Consider the following 17,253-nt stretch of genomic DNA (forward strand, 5'->3'; position numbering starts at 1 on the left):
TTGAAAAATAGCCTTTCTGAACAAGATAGACTGCAGCACAGGAACAGAAACTCTGGCCCATGATGTCTACACTGAATGTGATGCCAAAGTAAACAAATCACCTATCTTCACGTGCACCATATCGATTCTATTCTATTTTGTCTATATCCAATTGTACCTCTTTGTTCAGGGAACAAATTGATGTATGTGTGGACATTCTCGAGCGACTTCTGCAGGCTTTGGAACCAATCTACCTGGCTCAAACCTACAAGCTGGAACTGCAGAAGGGACTGCAGCATTCTGATGACCGTGTTAAAGTCTTGGCACTGACACAAGTAAGATGGGTATTTCTTTGGAAATGTGCTTTGCTCTGTCTACAGTTGCATTTGATAATTGGTTCTTGGCATTACCTCAGTCAACAGATTAGGCAACGTCTTGAACGTTACCTTGGTTTCATTAACATTTAAATCAAAAAGAGATTGAGCTATTGCTAATTAGCAGAACTAATCCAGTGGGTAAAGTCTTCAACCATCAAGGTCCGCATCTTTAATGTAGCAGAGTTTTCCGAGTTTTCCGACCCACATAAACATGTTTCAGGGATTTGACACCCAGCTGCAAGAGAAGTAACAACAAATGATCAAAAACTTTCAGGATAGGTTTTAACAAATACTTTTTAAAGGAAGAGAGAGAACTGGCAAGATTTGGGGAACTAATTCTAGACCTTGTAGCCAAAACAACTAAAATAGCTGCCCCCAATGATGGAATGATTTAAGTCAGGGATGGTCAATGATAGAATTGAAGGAGTATAGAGATCTGAGAGTAGTGACCTCAAGTTACTGATTATAGATACAAAAAGCTGGAGTAACTCAGCGGGACAGGCAGCATCTCTGGAGAGATGGAATTTGTGACGTTTCAGGTCGGGACCTTTCTTCAGACCTGAAACGTCACTCATTCCTTCTCTCCAGAGATGCTGCCCGTCCCGCAGAGTTACTCCAGCTTTTTGGTCTATCTTCTGTTGCAAATGAGGTAAGATTTGAAACATAGAAGGCAATTTTTGGGGGCATTCACAGAGTGTTAGTATTATGTACAACTGTTATGTGGTTTAAATAGTGGGAAGCTAATGATACCTTTGCTTTGGACTCTCACATTAAATTTAATTTTTTCCAGATTGGACGGATTGCTGAGAGCATAGATGCGGTTGTGTTGGTTCTTGGTTCTCTTGAGTTGCTTAAAGAGATGATCCATTGTATTGGTGGCGAGAGAATATCTGTTGCAAATGAGGTAAGATTACCTTTAGTGAGATAATTGCTAACATCCTCAGAGCTGTGAGATCAAACATTTCCATCATGCCATGCAGTGGTATACAATGTGATGAGATGCATTTTTAATTTCAGATCATATATTTGATGCTGTTGATATGACACTTACTAAAATGGGACATAATGCGCAACCATATAAATCTATCTTGCTTCACATGGATAGTCTATCTTGCCACCGTTGATATTTACTTCAACCAAAGCATAAACAGTCATAAGATAATTATTGATGTTTCTTATTAAATTTTCAGGCAATCAAATCCCTTTCGAGAATTGCTCAGAATAAGGCGGGACTTGATGCATTATTTACAACCAGCATATTACAGGATTTAAAAGATGTAATGGGCATCAATGATGTAGTACGATACAGAGTCTATGAGGTACAGTATTTTTGTTAAAGTTGACCACCAAGATTTCTTTCTAAATGAAATTGAGGAATCAAATCAAGAATCTTGAATGTGTTTATTTTATAAACTTTAATTTGCCATGGTTATATTTAATTAATTAAAAATGCATGTTCTTCAGGTATTTTTCTCAGTTCATTCAGCATTTAGAGTTTTCAGCACTCCCTGGTGAAGAGTGGGCCACACATTGGGGTCCCATTTTAGCCATTAGGTGAAGGTAGATGTAAACAACTCTGATCACTTGAATCATTTGTTTGTTTTGACTTCCAGATGGATTTACATTTTTCTTGAATGTTGGTTGCACTGTTGGGATAGAGTAAGGATGGACTTTTTTTGTAAAATTGTAAATAGTAAAGAAGGTAAAGCTGGAATAGTGTTCTAAATGAACCATAAAAATAATGGAAATAATTAAAATTTAAGAATAGTGTCAGAAAATCATTTATGCAGTATTTTATCGTCTCAGTAGAGATTAGGTCAAGGCGTAGCCTTGCAACTGGTATAATGTAGTCCAGTTCAACATGTGGGACGTGCTCATCCTTCATGGAAAGTCTGCTTTGGCGTACCAGGCGGAAGAGATCATTATGAACCAACGGCTGGAAAAGCAATGCAGCAACGCACTGTGGAATGCAAAGGGCTAGTCAGAGCACTAAAGACGACATGGCCATCCACTGCAGCCAAGAAGTCCCCAGCAGTGATGATTTTTCATACCACTGGACTCTGACATCTGCGGCCGAGAGGGTGGGGTTGTTACATTGCAACAGCTTCTCCACCTTAAACTCATTCGCGCACAGGTTTTTGTGCAGCTCTCTTCCCTGACTCGTGAGCCATGTCAGAACTCACCAGAATTGAGACTGCACAACCCACCATCGTCGTTAACGACGGGCCAACACCAGAGATTAGTGGAGATAAAAAAGATCACTTTTGTAAACTTTCTCTCTTTCATATTAAAACTAAAGTAGATGCTGATGACCCTTGAGAAGAAATCACACATGACCTTGCATTTTATTGCACCATCAACATTTTTTTGATTGTTAACTTTGTTTGTGACAGATTTTTTTCTGTGCCCCTTTGGTCACGCCACTGAGTACAAGTTTGTTATCTTGGTCTATGATTGCTACTGTTTCTACGCTGTATCTTTAAACTAAACGTAACCTAAACAGTAGTCTTGTTAAATGGGAGGGACAACCCGGGTATTCAGTTTGGACCTGTTTATGATGTTTCTTGTACTCTAGATAGAATCGTTTTTCATTTTTCTTGTGCGATTCCCTTTGTCCTCATGCATGCAGTTGTCAGTGGTAGCATAAGGGAATGGCCAGATCGAGCAAACCATCTACAGTAGTTTGATTTCTTTAAGTGGGAATTATTTTATATAATTTTAAGAAAGGCGGTGTGATCATCATCCAGCAAGCCAGCTGGCCATGCTCATTTTGTTCCTGATGTGTTGCTTTCAGAAATGAAATTAATAAAATCCAATTTGTTAATGTAAAATAATGTGACTATTGTGCATCAATCTGACGGGAGCATTAAGCTTGATTACGTTATTGTCTTGCAGTTAGTGCTGGGGATCGCGGTTATGTCGCCTGCCTCGCTGGAGTATTGTGTTAACGGTAGTTTTATAACTCGGCTGCTTGGTGAACTTGCAGGGGACGACGTTCTCATCAGGTGAGAAGGCTTCTCCCCCGTCAGAAGTCTTGCTCTGTTGCTTTGCTCAGTCGATAAATAGCAAATTCAGGAGGCGTCTGTTTGCTGAATATAACCATGAGTTTTTATCTCTGGTTGTCTTGGTTCACTTTCAAATTTTGACCTAGCAGGAAGTGGGCAAAAGGCATAGCTGGAAGAACTACTGCCTCTCAGTGCCAGAGACCTGGGTTTGATCGTGATCTTGGGTGTTGTGTGAATTTTGCATGTTCTCCCTGTGACCACGTAGGTTTCCTCTGTGCGCTCCGGTTTCCTCCCACATCCCAAAGATATGCAGGTGTGTAGGTTAATTGGCCTCTGTAATTCACTCCTAGTGTGGAGGGAATGGATTAGAAAGTGGGATAACTGGTGTAAACAGATGATCAAATGGTCGCTGTGGACTTGGTAGGTTGAAGGGCCTGTTTCTATGCTGTATTTTAAACTAAATTTAAACTAAACTGTAGCCATGCTAAAATGGTTGGGGCAACACAAATGTTCAGCTACAGTTGAGCTTTGTCTCCTTGTAGAGTATTATTGGACATTGATAGATCATGATGAGAATTAAATTATCCACCTAACTGCTTAGAGTTGGTTCACAAGTGGAAGAGGAAAAATGGGCATTATGTGAAGGTTTGTCTGTTGCCATCCAAGCTTACTGCTTGGAATATTTGCAAATTGTCTGTAATCGGGTCGGAAATCACAAGGATATCTCTCCTTGATTCAGTTTAATTTCTGGGTCTTGGAGTTGTATTACAATGTTCAGCTAGTACATGCCTATATTTTTGAAATAACTTTAAAATTGTCTTCCCATTTTGATCTTTTTTACAGTCCATAATTTTGTAATACTTTTCCGCCTTTGAGTGATCCTTTAAATCCCATCCTTTTGACCAGATGGTTATATTTTCCTAATACCTCATGTGGCTTGCGATTGAATCTTCTTTTGATAAATGGGATTAAAATTTCACATCATTAGGATGATGTGTATAATGTTGCTATAATTGATGAAATGAGTTACAGGTATTTTCATTCACTTTTAGAGCCACTGCTATCGAGATGCTCACCACTCTTACTCAAAGTCAGCATGGACGACTGTACCTGGCTCACCAAGGCATCATCGATAGAATCTCAAACATGATTATTGGTGCAAATTCCGATCCCTTCTCCAGCTTTTACTTACCAAGTAAGTAAGAATATTCCTTTGTAATTTAATGTTATGTCAAGCCACTGGTAAGAATGGCCAGCAAAGCTTTTCCTTATGCCAATCTAAATTGTCCTCCTTACTATTCAATTGCTCTAGCTAAGGATAGACTTGTTTTACTCTGGTTCTGGCCTATTGTTCATTCCCTTGTGTGAAGCTATACCTTTTAGCTATTGATACCCGTTTCAAATTTTTAGTTCATCTGTGAAATACATATTTTTAACTGAAATTTGTCACAATAAATTTAGAGCAGAAAGGATATCTTTAATGTCTGTATATAACGGCAATGCAGAGTAGCTCCTCTGCCTCTCCATACAGATATGGTCCACTAAAAATCTACCTCGTCTATGAAACTTTTTATCTCTCTCTCTAAAATTAACATTTAATTTTACCCCAACATCAGTCTTTTACCTGATTATGCTCCTTGGCAGTTTTGGGAGGCACATTAATAATACTGTTCAAATGAGTTTAGTAGTGAGTTAATTTCTAGCTATGGATCGATACCTTTAATTTTAATCAAGGTATTAAAAATAATCTTAAACCTTAACCACTACAAATATCACTGAATCAGTGATGTATTTAAAGTCTGAAGAAGGATTCCAACATGAAAATACATCTATTCCTATTCTCTAGAGGTGCTATCTGACCTATTGAGTTCCTCCAGCACTGTATTCTAGACAAGATCCCAGCATTTGAAGTTCTTCATGTCTTTGAAAATTTGATGGTTCCGAATTCAAGGGCTTTCCCAGCAGCATCTAATGCAGAGGTCGGCAACCTACGGACCCCGGGCCGAATGCGGTCCGTAACCTAAAATCATCCGGCCCGCAAGCGGATTTTTTTTCCCGTAATCATCCGGCCCGCTGAACGCCCCGAGCAGCGGCCAGGCGCCCCGAGCAGTGGCCGAGCTCTGCCTGTACTACATCCTGCGCAAAGCCGCGCACCTTCTGTGAACACGTTTAAGAAAGAACTGCAGATGCTCCAGCATTTTTGTCTTCCGTGAACACGTGATTTGATGCCTGCCATCCGGGGCGGGATGGGTCGGGATCCATGTGCACACGTGATAGATGCGGCCCGCCATCCGCTCACAGACATGCGTCCCGACCCCTATGCAGAACAAGGTTGCTGACCCCCTTATCTAATGACTAGTAGAGAATGGTGACCCTGCCTTCCTTTGCTGCTTGCTGTTTAGTGATCATTGTTGAAAAATGGGGAATGGTTCAAATATATCGTCAAATGAGCCTGATGATGTTTAGGCTCGCAGCAGAGTAATCACATTTGAACATCTCATGTAGTTGTCCATGGGACATGGGTCAGGGCCTTCAATAACGATGAAAGATGGTGCAAATGAATTAATTTTGTTGGATATTGAGGCTGCACTTGACTTCTCCCGTCAAAAGCAATGAATAATTCATTAACGGAAATATGGCTACAATTTGAGCACTAAACATGTTAATGTTTTTAGAATTTCATGCACTAATGTCTTTGACCTTGTATTTATTGCCTCCTTATGTAGATCTGGTGAAATTTTTTGGAAACTTAGCAATGGTTGACAGTGCTCAACAGATCTGTGAACGTTATCCTGCCTTTATCGAAAAGGTGTTTGAGATGATTAAAGGACACGAGCAGACCATGATTGGAGTTGGCTTAGATACCATTGGAATGCTTGGATCATGTCTTGAAGGAAAACAAGTTCTAAATAAAACAGGTAGAGAATGTTATTACTTTAATCTACATTGAATGAAAAGTAGTTACCATGCCAATTTTTTTTTTCCTCATTCATGAAAAATGCAGGACAAGTAGTTATTTCTCATATCCCACTTTCAATTCACTTCTATGATGCTGATGTGTTGGATATTGGAAAAACTACTTTACCCAATTGTTCTCCCAAACGGAATTGCACGTTTAGTATTGTGTAAACAAGCTGCTAATTAAATGGGTACACAAAATTGCTGGGGAAACTCAGCGGGTGCAGCAGCATCTATGGAGCGAAGGAAATAGGCGATGTTTCGGGCCGAAACCCTTCTTCAGACTGATGGGGGGTGGGAGAAAGAAGGAAAAGGGGAGGAGGGGGAGGAGCCCGAGGGCGAGCGGATGGGAGGGTGGGAGGAGACAGCTAGAGGGTTAAGGAAGGGGAGGAGACAGCAAGGGCTAGCAAAATTGGGAGAATTCAATGTTAATGCCATACGGACGCAAGGTCCCCAGACGGAATATGAGGTGCTGTTCCTCCAATTTCCGCTGTTGCTCACTCTGGCAATGGAGGAGACCCAGGACAGAGAGGTCGGATTGGGAATGGGAGGGGGAGTTGAAGTGCTGAGCCACCGGGAGTTCAGGTAGGTAGGAAGGAACGGCAGATGCTGGTTTAAACTGAAGATGGACACAAAATGCTGGAGTAACTCAGTGGGACAGTCTGGAGAGAAGGACTGGGTGACTTTTCGGGTCGAAACCTTCAGTCTGATCAGTCTGCTGTCTGTCCCGCTGAATTACTCCAGCATTTTGTGTCTAATTAAATGCATTTGTTTGTTCTTACTAGCAGTTACCATTTCCTGTAATTCTATTTAGTATATCCCTTGACTCTGGCTGGCTCGGCCTTGCATGCAGCCCATGCCCCTTTTGCATCTGTTGGTTCTTATACCAATAGAATCCGTGGACAATGGATTTGCAAAGGAATGGCAAAATTAAGGAGCTCAAAGATCTTGGAGAGTTTCAAGTTGTCAGTGATTGGGAGATTGAAAATAAAAACTTATGGGCTTTTTAAAACACAAAGAACTGCAGTAACTTGGTGGGTCAGGCAGTATCTCTGGGGGAATGGGTGGGTGATGTTTTGGGTGGGGACCCTTCTTCTAACTGATTGTAATAGGAGAGAGAAAGGCGAAAAGCCTGTCCCTTGCCTCCAGAGATGCTGCCTGGCCCGCTGACTCAGCTGACTTTGTTCTACTCAAGGCTTCAGCATCTGCAGTTCCTTGTATCTCTGCTGTGATCATTTAACAAATCTGCCTTCAGTGTTCAAGACATATTGGTTTTCATATTTCATATTGGTTTTCATGTCAGTTGGATAGGTGTGAGACTCACGGTATCTCATTAACTTCCAATGCGCTTATCAGCAGCATAAGTGGTTATTTGTTCATCTTGGGCTTGATGCTTCCAATTTCACTGCACAGGTCACATTAAAATGTATGGGAATTTGTTGGTGGCACACATTCTTCACACTGTGCAGAAAAATATATTACCAATTATTTAAATTGCAACTTCAGTCTGTCTTATGTATTGCAATATTTCAAAAAATTTCCTTGAACTTAGTGCTAAAATGTGGAATTAAAGTTCAGTTGTTCCATTGTACAAGGTACTGCATTCCAAGATGTTTTGAGAAGGCTGGGTTCTATTTCGTGTAATGCTTCCACGGATCTACGCATTCGTTGTCTTGAAACCATTGCTTGTCTCCATTCCTTGCCGGTGAGTACCCAGAAAATGTGTTTAGTTTAAGGTAGACACAAAATGCTGGAGTAACTCAGTGGGAGAGGCAGCATCTCTGGAGTTCTTCAGACGGATTGAAGGGTCTCGACCCGAAACGTCGCCCATTACTTCTCTCTCCAGAGATGCGGCCTGTCTAGTTGAGTTACTCCAACATTTTGTGCCTACCTTCGACTTAAACCAGAATCTGCAGTTCTTTACCACACAATGTGTTTAGTTTAGACATACAGCGCGGAAACAGGCCCTTCGGCCCATCGAGTCCGCACCGACCAGCGATACCCGCACAGTAACACCACCCTGCACACACTAGGGACAATTTTACATTTATACCAAGCCGATTAACCTACAAACAAACCTGTATGCCTTTGGAGTGTGGTAGGAAACTGAACATCTCGGAGAAAACCCACACAGGTTAGGGGGAGAACATACAAACTCTGTATAGACAAGCACCCGTAGTCTGGATCGAACCCGGGTCTCAGGCACTGTAAAGGGTCTGTCCCACTTAGGCTATTTTTAGGCGACTTCCGGCGACTGTCATGGTCGTTGCAGGTCACCGAAAAACTGGCGACTGGACCCCCCTTCGATATAAAATTTAAAATAGAATCATTACTTTAAAAACAAAAAGAAAACCTGGCGACAACCTACGTTAACATGGCGACAACTATGATGGCAGCTACGTCCAGGAGAAGTCAAGCTACGCTCATTGGCGTCAAACCCACTGTCGCTGACTTCTCCGAAATTTTTTCAACATGTTGAAAATCCAGCGGCAACCGGAAAGACGCTACGATTCTTTGGGCGACTGAGGAGACTACCCGCGACCATACAGGTGACACCTTGACGACCATGTTCTGACAGCCTAGTCACCTGTAGTCGCCTAAAAAATAGTTTAAGTGGGACAGGCCCTTTTGGCAGTAGCTCTACCACTACGCCATCGTGCCACCCATGTTGCTGAATGTAAAGGAAGAAGATGGGCGGAAAGCAAGTTTCTCCATTTAAACTTTGGCAATGAGTTTAGTTTAGAAATACAGTGTGGAAACAAGCCTTTCGGCCCACCGGGTCCGCGCCAACCAGTGCATCAACACTATCCTACACACATGGGACAATTTTTACATTTTCCAAGCCAATTTACCTACATACCTGCACGCCTTTGGAGTGTGGGAGAATGAAGATCTCAGAGAAAACCCACACAGGTCACGGGGAGACTGAACAAACTCCGTACAGACAGCACCCGTAGTCGGGAACGAACCCGGGGCTCTGGCACTGCAAGTGCTGTAAGGAGGCAACTCTACCACTGTGCCACCGTGCCACATGAGGCATCTTAGTCGGCATGGATGGGTTGGGTGAACAGCAGTTTCCATGCTGAATGACTACAAGTTATAATGGGAATAGTGCATCTGCTCTTATACTTCATTCCATTTAAAAAATGAAAGTTGAAAGTAGAAAGTGTGTTGAATTCACATTGTCCGAAATTTCTACAGGAAGGTATAATTGATCAAAATGTAAAGTTGCAGTATAATTGTGATCTTTATTAGGCTGGTAGCATGATTTTGTGATATTTTTTGAGTGCTGAAACATAAATCCTGAAGACATTTGCAAGGTGTTTTTACACATTTTATTGATTTTTCTTCTGTAGTTTCACTGTACTTGTATTCCACTATCTCTGAGATGAGTTTTCAGAGAATCATTGGGTACATTTTGATGGTTTGTCTGTATCCGTCTGCGCGACTTTCTTAAGCCATTGCTGTTTTACTTTTCCATCCACTTCACAGACCGATCAGCAAACCGAAGATCTTTTAGGAATGACTGAATCCTGGTTCCACGCCCTGCACATCCACCCGATGGAAACATTCCGCAGTCTGAGTACGCAACCCTTCCCAGAAATCCACATTGGAGCACTGAAAGTTTTCACTGTGAGTCTCTAATATTTGCATAACTATAATCTGTCCTGTGCATCTTTCTCCTCGTTCTACCTATTAAAGTTGAGTTGGGCGTGATTGCTTGATTGGATCGCATGCAAAACAAAGCTTTTCACCGTACTTCCATTCACATGAGAATAATAAACCTAAACTTGAGCCTAGTACACTGATCGTAGCTGCTTATATAGACATCCTGTCCTAACTTGGAGTGCAACATCATGCAGTTATTGACTTGTAGCATTGAGTAACCTAATGGATAATACATTTTTAAATAGATATTTTTAAATAGATTTATAATTGCTGTTTTGTTTTTTTACCGTGTCATCATTTAATGGAATAAAGGGAATACAAATCGGGAACAAGTAGAATGGCACTTGAGAATTGCCTTAAATCTATTTACATTTAAGTAGAAGGGAAAAAAAAGAAATACATTCAATAAATGGCTTTACAGTTGCCACTTTGGTTAATAGATATGTATGTTATATGGAAGAATTTGTAAAAAAAAAAATTTAGGGAGGAAACTTGTTTTTCCATACTATTTGTGTTACCTGTTTTTCTTCAGAAGAATAAAAAAAAAAAGGAAACTGCAGATGCTGAAAATTTGAGTCACAAACAGAAAATTCTGGAAAAACTTAACAGGGTCAGGCTGCATCTGTGGAAAGGAAAATGTGGTTACAAAGGATTGCAGACTCAATGTTAACAGTTTTTTCCACAAATGCTGCCTGATCTGCTGAGTTCCACCATTTTCCTATCTTCCAGTTTTGCCTTAAATTTGCTCTTTCCTTGCTGTAACCTAAAATCGGACGTCTGTATCAGAATTGCAAAAATTGTAGATTGACGTAAAGATTGTCAAAACTTTATAGAAAACAGAAAATGCTGGAATATCCTGAGTCAGGCAATATGCGGGAGAGAAGGTTAATGTTGTGAGCTTCAATAATCAATTTTGAAGAGATCCATTGACTTGGAACATTGCATTCTGTTTCTGTACAAACTGACCCGCTGAGAATTTAAGATTTCCCCTTATTTCCGACAAGTAGCATCGGCTGCAGTTGCTTTTCCATTGCAGTGTAATTTAAATAACTCATTATCTGGTTTCCACTGTCAAGTTGCTAATTTACTTGGGCTAATAGTAACTTGGAATCTGTTACTTTAATTATTCAATGTGCTGAGCTGTAAATTATCATCTGTCTCGCGTATTACTCGGAGTGTAACTACCTTAGTTTAATCCCTTCTAAGTCAATGCCACTTTATTGATTAATTGGGTTATTTTTGTTACTGTGGTTGCCATCTTTCTATGACTCTGCTCCTATCTCTTTCCTAAATGCAGGCAATTGCTGGCCAGCCTTGGGGTCAGAGACTGATGATCAGTACACCGGGATTTGTGGAATACATTGTTGACCGGATGACAGAAGCCGACAAAAGCTCAAAGGATGCCAAATTCGAACTGGTAAAGGCCCTTATAAATACTAAGACAATAACTGAGATCTTTGGAAACCAACATTACCTGCAGCTGCGAACATACCTGCAGGAAGGCCCTTACTTTGTGAAGGCAGTGGCAACAGTGGCCGTGGAAGGCGGAGAGTAGCATCCTTATCCTGCTCATTGAAGAATATTTCTTGAAATTAATTGTTAAATTCTTTTTAAGGGACATGTAAGGGACAATTAAGGGGAGTTTTCCATCTCTTCAAACATATTTTCCATTCCTTCAAACAAACCATGAATAAGATCCGCAACGTCTGTCATTTTGGGATATTGGGCCAGAGTTATATATTTATCATAGTGTCCATCTGATGTGTTTCCAGCTGTATATTTATTAAAAATGAACTTTTGCAATTGATAAAGTGAAATCTGGACTTCTTTCACTTTGATGCCAATGCAAGATTTTAAGTATCTAAGCTGGAATTCCCTATGTAAGCACATTTATTGCACATGTATCAACAGACCAGGGAGGCAATTATCACTGGTTCAATGATTTAGCTCATCACTACCACCAAAGTATTTTGTGATGGTGCATAATGTGGCCTTGTCCACATCCTGTGATTGATTAAAATGTACCCACATTTGTTCCACATCCCTCTAAACTGTTCCTATCCATGTACCTGATCAAATATCTTCAATATGTTATTATCGTGTATCTGCAAGTGCCGGCTTATGTTGCCTCAATACAACCAATCGAAAGGGGAGAAAATAATGCAATATTTTAAAAATGTGTATCTGGAAGAGAGATTTGATGTGCAGTTTTTAGAAATTATCATTAGAAGTTTCCAATGAGCCCACTTTGATGTATGTGGGCACAAGAAACTGCAGATGCTGGAATTTTGAGCAAATCACAAAGTGCTGGAGGAATTCAGCGGGTCAGGCAGCATCGGGGGAGGGAGTAGACAGATGATGTTTTAGGCCGGGTCCACTCTTCAGAAACTGTGTCCACTGTGTATGTATGCTGGGTCAAAGACACTTTGCTAGATTGATGGCAACGTGACATTGTAAGTTGTATTAATGTCCACACCGCATCTGTTAATGAAGATCTCACTGACTGTGAAGTGTACAAATAAAGTTGTCAGTAAATTGAGTACTTGTTTTTCAGAGAGAACCTGACTGAAGCGAATGTTAGGCGGAAAGCTGCCTCTAGCCACGGGCTGTCATTCATTGATGAGCAGGGATTTGCATGTTAATTGCATTCAGGAACCATGAACTCTGCTTCAAATTCATTAACAATCTCTTGGAGTTGCCATGGCTGCTGCTCTTGTGTGTTGGGAGACATTGCTTTTCACTTTGCATTAAATGGTCATGGAACATAAAACAGTACAACACAGGAACAGGCCGTTTTGCTCACAATGCCCGTGCTGCACATGGTGCCAAGCCAAACTCTTATCTGCCCGCAGGCACATAATTCATATCCCTCCATTCCCTGCATATCCATTTGCCTATCCCAAAGCCTTTTAAATGTGACAATTGTAAGTGCCTCCACCACCATTCCTGGCAGAGCAGTTCCAGGCACCCGCCACCCTCTGTGCTTAAAATTAATTTAAAAAACTTGCCCCGCACATCTCCTTTAAATGTTGCCTCTCCACCTTAAAACTATGCCCTCCAGTATTTGATATTTCCATTCTGGGAAATAGGTTCTACACTAACTATGCCTCTCATAATTCTAACAGGTCGCTGCACAACATTCCAGAGAAAACAATCCGAGTCTGTCCAACATTTCCTTGTCGCTAATACATTCTAATCCAGGCATCTTTCTGGTAAACCTCTGCACCCTTTCCAAAGCCTTCCTGTATTGGAGTGACCAGAAACTCACAATAAAACTCCAAATGCAGTCTAACTAAAGTCCTGTAAAGCTGCTTCCTGATGCCTTCTACTCAAATGTAAGTCATGAGGAACTATTTTCCATGGGATCAGTGTTATTTTTGCTTTATTTTCCCAACGATATGCACTTGGGCAGTGTTCCATGAGATACTGGCCAATTTTTCACATTTGCCCTTCCAGCTGCTTTAGTCAGAGTGGTTCAAGAGTGTCGTGACTTTTGGCCAAATGTATCAATGTATTGTTGTTGCTCCCTTGGCTATAAAATGAACTGGGAGTTGAATATTGGAAAGGCTGCGTTTGGCATCATTATACTGACTACTTGCTACTTTCCATTCAGCTTTGCATTGATTAGAACATTGTACTAGAGTATTGTGTTCAGTTTTGGACACCCTGCTATAGGAAAGATGCCATTAAGCTGGAAAGTATGCAAAGAAGATTTACGAGGATGATGCCAGGACTCGAGGGCATTAGCTCGTGGGGAGGTTAGGCATGCTAGGACTTCATTCCTGGGAGCGCAGGGGCTTGAGCGGTGATCTTACAGAGGTGTTCAAAATCATTAGTGTATTAGATATGGTGAATGTATCTTTTACCCAGTGTAGCGGAATCAAGAAGTAGAGGAACACAAAATGCTGGAGTAACAGCAGGCCAGGCAACATCTCTGGAGGACGTGTATAGGTGATGTTTTGGTTCCAGACCCTTCTTCAGACAGTCAGGGAATGAATAAACATTTAGCGTTGGAACCGTGCTACAATCAGTCTGAAGAAGTGTCCTGACCTGAAATGTCACCTGTCTAATCTCGCCACAGATACTGCCTGCCTGAGTTCCTCAGTTTATTTCTTGATCAAGATTCCAACACCTGCAGTTCCTTGTGTCTCCATGGTGTAGTCTACCCCTGTTTATTTTCTGCGAGTAATGCGTCCAGATCTCTCTTCACTCCACCGCTGAGCTCATTTCCATCAAGACTCAGATATCTGAGGGACCAGCCAGGATTGGAAGACAAGGCTTCACACAGAGCTAGACCTCCTTCATCTCCTATTCCATTCCCGTCCAGGTCTACTTTACATAGACGTCTATTAACACGGAGCACTTTTGCAAAGTATTTTGCCCCTTCGTTGCGAAGAACATTTTCGTCAAGGAGGAGATGGGAGATGTGCCGACAATCCTTCAAAATGTCAAATAATCCCCTCCATCCAGTCAAATCCACACCATCGTTCCGGGACAGTCCCAAGTATTCCAGGGGTGGGTTCATGCTGAGAAACATAGCCACGCATTTCAGACCTTCATTGGTGAGGTGATTTGAACCAATGTCAAGTTCAGTTAGTTGCAGCCTCTTTCTCTGGCGATCGGAATGCTCCCCTTCTCCATTACCAGTCTTGGTTTCTTCTGCATTCTCGGCCAAAAGGAGGTCAATGAGTCCGTGCATCAAAATGCCAACGCCTTTGTCACCCAAATTGTTTCCGTGTAACCTGGAAAAAGTGACAAGAATATGTTTGATGCAACACATAGACTTTGTATCGCAATCCTGACAGAAATCTGTAACTCTAATCCTAAATGTTACAAATATGTATTTTTCATGTGAAATTTATCAAACTTTAAATGTAGAAATCAAAACAATACCACAGATCCTGGAAATCTGAGGTAAAAACACAAATTGCTGGAAACACTCATCAGGTCTGCAAACTCACCTGAAAGTACCCTAAAGTTCAGTGATTGGCTTGGGCAGTGGGACATGACAAACTCGGTGCTCAGATGCAGCGGGGTGGCTGCTGGAGATGACGGACAGTGCTTTTAGTTTAGTTTAGTTTATTGTCACGTGTACCGAGGTACAAGGAAAAGCTTTTGTTACCTGCTAACCAGCCATCGGGAAGACAATACATGATTACAATCGAGCCATTCACAGTGCACAGATACATGATAAGAGAATAACGTTTAGTGCAAGGTAAAGTCCGATCAAAGATAGTCCGAGGGTTTCCGAAGAGGTAGGTAGTAGTTCAGCAATGCTCTCTGAACTCTAACGCTCCGACTCACCCTAAAGTCCCACGATTGTCTTGGGAAGTAGGACATGACGACCTTGGTGCCCGGATGCAGTGGAGTGGCTGTTGGAGGTGACGGGCGGTGCATTTGGGGTTGTGACGTTGGCAGAGGCCGCCATGGGAGACCCGACAGCAGCGGCGAGTGAGCAGATCGCGTGCAGCCTGCAGTAGCTGCACGGAGCGGAGGTGGAAGGGGCCGACGGCATCACATTGGACCAGGCTGAGCCCATACCCCACCCAAGGAGTTCCTCCAGCAGTCTTTTGTTGCTCAAGGTACAAGGGATGTTATCTTGATGGAATTAACAACCGACTTGGGAGGAGACTTGGATGCAGCATATACACTGGATGATTACAACCAATTTATGTGTTCAGTACCAGCAATGTCTCACAATTTTAAACATCTTCCAACTTCTTCAATGGTCAGCCATGTTCCTGTATCTAGCTGCTATTGGTTTGTATTTTCCATATTGTAGTTTTGTGAGATGTTTTGCAACACAGGATAGGGTTGAAACAAAATGAACAATTGAGATACATTTATGACCCAAATGCCTCAACTTTTAAAGTTCTCAGTTATTTCAAGTGTTTTATTGTCCATATGAGAGATAACGGGACAGAAATAGATAGATTTTTGATTAGTACAGGTGTCAGAGGTTATAGGGCGAAGGCAGGGGAATGAGGTTAGGAGGGAGAGATAGATCAGCCATGATTGAATGGCGCAGTAGACTTGATGGGCCGAATGGCCTAATTCTACTCCTATTCCTTATGACCTAATGTACCTGCAACAGAATAATTATATTCTTACTTGCTGCAGCTTAACAGGCCTGTAAATGCAACAACACAGTGAGAAGTATACAATAACCAAAATTTGTTAAAGGTTCATCGGCAGTTCGAGGAGTGTGAAATCTTTGTATTGAATATCTCTCTCACTCTTTCCATTGCATCTCCACACTTAGGTGTCCAGTATCTGCAGCATTTGTGTTTCATTGGAAAATCAGTCCATTTTTCTTTGATCCAGGATGGGATGCTTATGTGAACATGTCAATTAACCCACAGATTAGAAGAGTTCACATTGAATCAGTACCACAATGAATCGGTCGACACACGCAGTGCGAGTAATGGGCTACTTACAGCAGGCACTTGATTGAGGGCTTGGCTTTGAGGAGCTCCACCAATAGCTCAGCGCTGTGCGGGCCAAGGTTATTTATATTGAGGTTAATTGTTTCCACTTGCGATTGGCTGTGGTTTACCAGTGCGATGACTAGTGTTTCGAGGAGGTCATCAGTCAGCCCAGTGTTTCTCATGGTCAGCTCCCCCACTGATTTGCAGGCTGTGAGCACAGTGATAACGTCTGCAACCTTCAGGTGGGATGAATGAATGAACTGTGAGGCATTTTAAGCGGCAGAGGCTAACCCCAACCTTTACTGCAACTCAAGTCTGAAACGAGAGCTAATTTGAGAATTCCTTTCATTTCTCCGCTTGGATTCGGAAAAGTCCTAGCCTATCCAACCTCTCCCGACAACTCAAGCCCGCGAGCCCAGGTAACACACAGATGAATCTCTTCAACGCACTTTAATAACATATGACTACAAGCTTTCAAACTGGCTGATCAATTATTTGGATAAAGCCTAAAAAAGGTGAACATTTCCAGATCCACGTGGAAAATGAGGACAGCAATTGCTGCACGGATAATGGGTAGAAGGATTGTCCAAGCTATAAAGTTCAAGAAGATTTAAAATTGTAACTGATTTACAAATCCCTGGGCTTGAATGTTCTTCGAATTGTCCAAATTTAAGATGTTGGAAATCAGATCCCTGCACTTTGTGGAGTTTTTCAAGAGATGAAGTGGTTACATGGAGCTCGCATTTAAACATATTTTAAACAAGCTTTTTAAACATATTTGCAAACGGGCCTGCCTTTTTAATCAATCATATCTGTTAGGAAACCATGTACGACAAA

General features: G+C 41.6%; 2 protein-coding genes across 2 annotated transcripts in view; one reads left to right on the plus strand and one right to left on the minus strand.

Annotated features, from left to right (window-relative positions):
• Positions 1-12,527, plus strand: part of psmd5 (proteasome 26S subunit, non-ATPase 5) — a 14,631-nt gene extending 2,104 nt beyond the window's left edge. The window contains exons 2-10 of the mRNA XM_033048608.1: positions 170-314; positions 1,147-1,260; positions 1,547-1,675; positions 3,252-3,361; positions 4,414-4,556; positions 6,088-6,279; positions 7,915-8,024; positions 9,812-9,952; positions 11,286-12,527. Of these exons, the coding sequence (XP_032904499.1) occupies positions 170-314; positions 1,147-1,260; positions 1,547-1,675; positions 3,252-3,361; positions 4,414-4,556; positions 6,088-6,279; positions 7,915-8,024; positions 9,812-9,952; positions 11,286-11,543 (1,342 nt within the window). The 3' untranslated portion in view covers positions 11,544-12,527. The remainder of the gene's footprint in view (positions 1-169; positions 315-1,146; positions 1,261-1,546; positions 1,676-3,251; positions 3,362-4,413; positions 4,557-6,087; positions 6,280-7,914; positions 8,025-9,811; positions 9,953-11,285) is intronic.
• Positions 12,528-13,756: 1,229 nt separating this feature from the next.
• LOC116990843 (nucleotide-binding oligomerization domain-containing protein 1-like) lies at positions 13,757-16,701 on the minus strand. The gene is made up of 2 exons (XM_033048897.1): positions 16,426-16,701; positions 13,757-14,730 (listed from the first exon to the last, which is right to left on the minus strand). The coding sequence occupies exons 1-2, from the start codon at positions 16,596-16,598 to the stop codon at positions 14,151-14,153; spliced, it is 753 nt and encodes a 250-aa protein (XP_032904788.1). The 5' UTR covers positions 16,599-16,701; the 3' UTR covers positions 13,757-14,150.
• Between the last annotated feature and the right edge of the window lie 552 nt (positions 16,702-17,253).

This window comes from Amblyraja radiata, chromosome 32, assembly GCF_010909765.2.
Source record: "Amblyraja radiata isolate CabotCenter1 chromosome 32, sAmbRad1.1.pri, whole genome shotgun sequence".
Lineage (NCBI taxonomy): Eukaryota > Metazoa > Chordata > Chondrichthyes > Rajiformes > Rajidae > Amblyraja > Amblyraja radiata.